This window comes from Sinocyclocheilus grahami, unplaced genomic scaffold (assembly GCF_001515645.1).
Source record: "Sinocyclocheilus grahami isolate Dianchi unplaced genomic scaffold, SAMN03320097.WGS_v1.1 scaffold259.1, whole genome shotgun sequence".
Taxonomy (NCBI): Eukaryota; Metazoa; Chordata; class Actinopteri; order Cypriniformes; family Cyprinidae; genus Sinocyclocheilus; species Sinocyclocheilus grahami.
In genome coordinates this window covers 655,251-662,679 of record NW_015505438.1, presented here as the reverse complement: position 1 = coordinate 662,679, position 7,429 = coordinate 655,251, and the positions used below count along the sequence as shown (strand labels likewise).

Genomic DNA, 7,429 nt, shown 5'->3' with positions numbered 1-7,429 from the left:
TATATATATATATATATGTATGTATATGTATGTATGTATATAAAAAAAGTTAACCTATACTAATATCCAGAGTAAGTAAACTTATTCTAGAAGGCCTCTCGTAAAGGTCAACTTGACAAATACTTGCCACTTTGGCCACTTTCCCACTTTTTCGAAGTGACTGCACAGCAAATGAATGAGGCACATTATCCATGGCGATGGTGTTGACCTGCATCACACGGTCATTCTCACTGTCCACAACAAAACAAAACAAATGTTAAGTCTACAACAAAACAGAGACATTCCATGCTATATTATTATGCTGAAACACTTGGCATTTGCAATGCATTTCACCTCCATAATGTAGTATATGATGCATTTCTGAAAATTAATATTCAGTGGGAAATAATGTAGGACTGGTCTTAATTGAATCAGCCAGTATTACACTGGAATGTAAAAAGTAGGCTCTGATATAGAGTCCTGCATGGATAATATATTTTTGCAGGCCAAAACCAGCTTTTTTATATGTTTATAGTTTATAGCCTACAGTTAGCTTTTTAATTCAGATGATTGTATTTAGGCTTCAAAATTCATAAAAAGTTATGTTAAATGTTAAAGATTCACTAACAATGCAAACTTCAGTGTTGCCCTACAAAAATATGCCATGATTGCAATGCTCTATTATTAGATAATATCATTTTACCCAGCCTTGATTACTTTACAACAACATGCACTAATAAAACATGCACAATAACACCAAAGACATTTATTAGGACAGTAAGCATGATAATATTTGAATTCATGTCATTTTGAAGAGCTCTACTTGAAAACCCAATACTTATCAACCTGCCTAAACTGGTGTAAAATAATGGTTTACCAATACGCTAAACACACAAGCATTAGTAAGGGGAGTGAAGCGTACAAGAGCAGTCCATCGGCCGGTCCTCCTGGCAGCACGTCTGACACAATGATGGACGTCTCTCCGGTCTCCACGTTTGGATTGTCCCGGCCCCCGGACACAGCAATTCCAAAGCCCATCTTAGAGTCCTGTGAGAGAAAGACAGAGAAATCGCTTTCAGTGTGAAAACCCCACTAATGCATTTCCTCAGTCATATATCACAGACAGCCTGCCCAGACAAGGAGTGTTTAATATCGCTTCATAGAAATGCACAAATAGTCAGCAGTGTTACACAATCACGTTCATGCGCTTATATGATGAATCTTTCATAAACTGCAACTGCGTGCCGCCACAGTGCGGTTTTGCAGAAAGCCACTGCATGCCAAAGCTAATGGAGACATGGTTCCACTTCATTGCTTGGCCAAATAACAACCTGCTGTACCTGCCTCAGAGGAACGCTAAATAAATAGAGTCTAAGTGGGTATCGCGGGCTTGATGCAATCTGCTCCAAATATATTCAGGCTCAATTAAAGCCAGAAATAAAACCTGACAGAACCGAGTAAAACCAAGATTTCGGAGTGTTACAGTGTTGGAGGGATTCATCTAGAGACAGGTCAACCAGCCCTCAATGTTTTGACGGTATTTATGGATGATCTGTGCTCTGGAAGTGCACCAATGCACACAAAATTCATTGGAATCACTGGCCAAAATGTAATCTGTATGGAAATATTACAAAGTCTGTAAACAGGGCGTTAAGTTCACAAACTGTTGCAAATTGTGAAGGAACTACAAAGATATTTGGCATGACAATTTTGAACTGACATTTCACCCAAAAACAGACAATGAGTATTTTAAGTGTTAATGGTTATGAACAGACGAGGATAACTGAATATTGCTGAAAATTAAGATTCATGTGCCGAAGTCGGCACAAATAGGCAATTTTACTCCTCCTGCAAAACTAGCCAAGAAGTGCTTATGCATTCCAGCAACTAGTTCCCCATTTGAAAGAGTTTTTAATGCTAGTGGGAACATAGTGTCATGCACAGAGCCTCTCTTAAACAAGAAACCACTGATAGACTTATGTTCTTAGCTTGTGAAATACTTGCATAATTTAGATAGATATCAAGACTTCAAATTTTAGGTGCATCCCTCAGCCTTAGTTCCGTGTAGGATTGTCATTTCATTTTTTGCATTCCCATTTGCTCAAATAGCAAAAGAAAAACTCCACGATAGTGTTTTTATGATTTTCAAAAAAAGGAAAAAAATTGCAAGAGACTGATAACGGCAGTCAGAAGAGAGAACGATGTCAAATTTACCGTCCCTCCCATAGATGCTGCATTAGAAACACCCTCGCATCAGCATTAACTAGTTTTTTTGTAGTTTAATGCAAAGGCAATGTAGTAAAAAGTATAGTGTTATAAATATACATTCATTTAAAAAAAAAAAAAATATATATATATATATATATATAAAAAACTTTATGATGCTGATGTTGACCATTAAACGTGTCATCACAGTCCTGTGAAAAGGGTCCATATGGTCATGCAGAAAATATGCTTTATAAGTACTAATAAACAGCCAATATGTTATTAATAGGCATGCTAATAAGCAACTAGTTAATAGTGAGAACTGGTCCCTATACTGAAGTTTTACCATTTTATTGTAATTTTATGAAATTGTATAAAGCTAAAGTCAAACCATTCTGTTTTTTTGCTCTAATTTAAAACAACTGTTGGCACTATATTGTATTTCTTATTCATGTACCCTTTCATTTTTTCTTATCTATTGCTTAATGAAAAAATTGGGAATCTATTAAAAAGAATCGTCAATCAGAATCAGCTGTGAAAATGTATGAACGGTGCTGAACAGACTGCCAGTGACTCTAAAGGTGGGCGGTAACCATATTATGGTCTGAGTAAGTGAATATCACAGTAGTGATATAGATCATGATATGCCACATAAACTTCTAAGTACCCTTTTCCCCCCAAATTTTCCAAAGATTATATCCTTGCTTTTATGTTGCAGTAATAAATGAGTCTATTCTTATCTGAACTCAGCAATCTGACATCCCAAAGTGCTGAGATGTTTTCCCAGGATGAGTCTGATGTGGAGATGGTGGTGATAGCGTCAGTGTGTTTGGATAGCGTGTGTGAACCCTTGCGATCTGTCATGTGCGAGATAAAAGATGCACATCCTGTTGTGCTTGATGTTGGAGGAAGAAAGAATAGGAGGAAAGAAGGAGAAGATGGGAAGAGAGGGGGGAGGGGTAACTTCTGATGGGCTGAAGCACTTGTACAAAGGAGAAACAAGCACGAGTTGTTGGTAAAAATGACAACCATAGCTGTGTCCCAATTCAAAGGCTACATCCTTCGAAGGACTCAGACTTCAAAGGCTGCATTTGAAAGAGCCTTCGAATTGGGACAGCCTTCGTCGTACCGCGATCAGTAAGATTTAAGAAAATAATACTTTTATTCAGTAAGGATGCATTAAACTGATCAAAAGTGACAGTAAAGACATCTATAATGTAGGGGTGTAATGATCCATCGATATGGATCGATACATCTATTAAACGTCTAAAGATACGATGTATCGATGCCACATGTAAAATATCGATATCTGTAGTATAAATAGGCACCTTATTTTAACACTGTCCACATTTTCACCAATGTCCGTCTATGCATTGCTGCTAATGCATGCATTCTCGTTCAAATCACGTGTCAGGATGATAAGACTGCCTGAAGGGCGAGCGTAAAAGACGCTCTGGATAGCTGACGGAATTGTCGAGCGCTTGTGAGAAGTTTTCAGCGTGCAGTGACACGGGCACACATCCAAAGCGCACGCATACAGACAGACGTATCGACAGCCCACTAATACCTAATTGAGCTCTCTTCTGCTTTTATTGTGCATGGATGAACAAATAGACCAAATTACAAATGTCGGTTAGGCCTATGTCTTAACGTAAACAGTTAAGAAAGAAAACGCATGTGTATCAATATATTGGATCTGTGCTTTTCTTCTTAAAGGGAAAGCAGACTAACAGAAAATTTCTGCCAAAGAAAAAAATCTCAGATTTTGACTGAACAACTTTTATAAGGATTAATCTATATTTAATCTATACAGTGAAGACTATGCAGTGTTATTTTACATTTGATTATTACATTTCTGTACCTAAGAATTTCTTTTAGATCTGCCTGAAAAACCTGAAAAGCACTGTTTATTTAATTTGTGTCTTTGTTATATTGTATTTATTTTCTGCTATTGCTTGTAATAGGGCTGGACAATAATTCAATATCAATATGTGTCGCGATATAATTTTTTTCAATAACGGTGATATGATTTTTAAACACATTTCCGATATTTCGATATACATTACCAGTGTTTCCCATACATTAATTTATTTGTGGCGTTTGACTTCGTTGAATAAACATGAGCACTGCACATATCAAAATCAAAACACGTCGCGGGTGTTTTATATGAATGTATCTCTGAAGGGAAAGGACTGTCTTCAGAAAAGTTTCGATGACATTTTTATTTTATCTGATAAAGAGGCATTCATGAGCGGAGCTGATTTCATTACAGCCGTTACCGGGGAAACCGCTAGATCTACCGCTCTCACAGCGCCTTCTGCTGGCAGACAATCAGTTTGCATTTTCAGTAACGTTTTTGTTGTTTTTTTTCCGTTGTTGTTGTTGTTTATACTTCTGCTCACCAAGCCTGAATTTATTTGATCCAAAGTACAGCAAAAACAGTAAAAAATTTTTATATTTTTACTATTTAAAATAGCTGCTTTCTATTTGAATATATTTTAAAATGTAATTTATTCCTGTGATCAAAGCTGAATTTTCAGCATCATTATTCCAGTCTTTTTGGAAAATCAATTTGCTGATTATCAATATTTAAAACAGTTGAGTACATTTTTTTCAGGACTCTTTGATGAATAGAAAGATCCAAAGATCAGCATTTATCTGAAAAAATAAATAAATAAATAAAAAGCAACACCCCTACTATAATGTAACAGAAGATTTCTATTTCAAATAAGTTCTTTTGAACTTTCTTTTCATTAAAGAATCCTGGAAAAAAATGTCACCATATAGACCCATATATAATATACAGTACAATAAAGCAGCACAACTATTTTGCAATATTGATAATAATTAGAAATGTTTCTTGAGCAGCAAATAAGCATATTAGAATGGTTTCTGCTGGATCATGTGACATTGATGCTGGAGTAATGATGTTGAAAACTCTTGCATCAAAAGCCTTGCATCACAGAAATACATTTCATTTTAAAACCTATTAAAATACAAAACAGTTATTTAAAATTGCAATAATATCTCACAATATTACTGTATTTTAGGTTAAAAAAAAAACAGCCTTGTTGAAGATAAGAGTCTTTCATTCTCCAAACTTTTGAACAGTAGTGTATACTGGAATAAAAAACATAAAAAACATTCTTCAGAGTAAAGCCTAAACCAAATGTGGATGTAAACATGGTCATTGTTAATATTCAGATATAATCATAATCTTAAAGATTATATTCTCCTAGATCCAGCACATCAGTGTCGGTGAGTTTCAGATATTGTTGTGTGTTAGAGAGGCTGGTAGAGTGTTTAGCCTGGGTACCGCAGGAGGTTCTAGTCTGTTTGTTAAGAGGGCCATCCATCTGTGCAGTGTGTGTTCTGTGGCCTCTTTGGCTACAAGCATGAAACTTCTGGTTCACAGCCCTGCCGCTCTTCTACAACACATTTCTAAACATGTAACTCTTAAACCTGTATTGAGTAAGTTAGTTCATGTAACAGAGTTTCATACCCGCTGTAGAGTCACAGTGTACTGCTCCCAAACCGTCTCCTCCATTCCTGAGCTCTGTGTGGAAAAGAGAAAGAAACTATCATTTATCACCAGTCAGGCATCACTAAAGTTAGTATGCTGTGCGATGTGACGTAGGGTTGAGTGGCTCATACACAAATTGGTCCTAAATGAAGTGTCCTGAACTAATTATTTCATAATGACATGGATGCACACATAACATTAAAGGAATGTTCCTGGTCAAGTACAACTTGAGCGAGACAGCATCTGTGGCAATTGCATTGGACAATCAGTAGGTTCTCCTCCTAGAATAATAAACCCAAGTCAAAAATGTTTCTTTCTTTCAACGATTTTTACAAACAAAGTTCAATCTGAAGTCAAAATTACGTTCTATAATTTTCTCTTATTCTACAGAATACCACAGATTCTATCTATACACTTTAAAGGTAAAGTGTGTCATTTTTTTAAGTTAAAATACTGTCTTATATACCAGTTATGGAATAAAGAAATGGGAAATGTGTTGGGGAAACTACTTATATATATATATATATATATTTTTATCCTTTTTTATCTGTTTTTACTGAAAATACCATTCAAACTTTTGGGGTCAGTATATTTTTTATTAAAGAAGTCAGTTCAGCAACGATGCACTAAATTGATGTGTAAAGACATTTAAAATATGTTACCAACAGATTTCCATTTTAAATAAATGCTGTTCGGCTTTTATATTCATCAAATAATCCTCCAAAATGCATCACAACTTCCACAAATATAAATAATAATATTTATTAATACTCTTTTTTTAATATTAAATTTTAGTTTTTATTAAACTGTAATAATATTTCCCAATATTACTGATTGACCGTATTTTTTTATCAAATAAATACAGCTTTGGTGTGCCTAAGACACTTTAAAAAACATAAAAAAATATATCCAACACCAAATTTTGAACAAAAGTATAAATTAGATTTTTATCATGCTATTTTATTTTACACACTTCACCGTAAAGTTTTAAATAACCAAGTATATTCCTTATAATGAGATAATGAAAATGAATATCGGTCAATACATGAAGACCCTCCCCTCCCCAGCTTTATGGTAACATCCAGAAATACCTGTGAACGCCTCATTATTTGGTACGACTCATTATGTCACTGCATCAAACTGAGGGTCTACCGCATATGGCAGAAGAGTGTGTATGAAGGATGGGCCTGTCATTTCCACAGCTCACAAGGGCGAAAGCACCATTTTTTATTTTTAAGAATAATAAAGACATATGAAGACTGAATCCATGTCAACTCACAGATCTATGCAAGCCAATGTCCTTAAACATGACACCAGGGTCTGTATATCCCTGTGTATCTTTAAAACACATATAAACAACCGGCCCGACAAACTCACACACACACACACACACACACACACACACACGGCTCAAGGGTGTGTTTGTTCCAAAGAACAGACAGACATACCCATCAATATTGATGATTAACTGGAAACAGTCACAGTACAACCCAACCTCAACTAAACCATGACGACACAAGGTTAAACCATGGTGACTTTGACAACATGTCCAGTTAAAGCTTCTTAAAATAGAAGTCTTTAAATAAGATTCTGTTTAATCTAAACAATATCCTAATCTACACCTGAATCTACTTTCATTAAACGTTTCTCCTTACCATGTCAAGTCAAACTTATTTATACAGCACTTTTCACAATACACATAATATGAAAACAGCTTCACAG

General features: G+C 35.3%; 1 protein-coding gene across 9 annotated transcripts in view; it reads right to left on the bottom strand.

The window, feature by feature from the left end:
* The window catches only part of tjp2b (tight junction protein 2b (zona occludens 2)), a 106,691-nt gene that overhangs the window by 35,440 nt on the left and 63,822 nt on the right, over positions 1–7,429 (bottom strand). For 8 of the 9 annotated variants that reach the window (XM_016290432.1, XM_016290441.1, XM_016290438.1 and 5 more), the window contains 3 exons: positions 5,687–5,740; positions 902–1,026; positions 128–230 (listed from right to left, as the gene is read on the bottom strand). In XM_016290432.1, the coding sequence (XP_016145918.1) occupies positions 128–230; positions 902–1,026; positions 5,687–5,740 (282 nt within the window). Of the gene's footprint in view, positions 1–127; positions 231–901; positions 1,027–5,686; positions 5,741–6,798; positions 7,422–7,429 lie in introns of those variants that run through there. The other variant, XM_016290437.1, reaches the window with a different exon arrangement.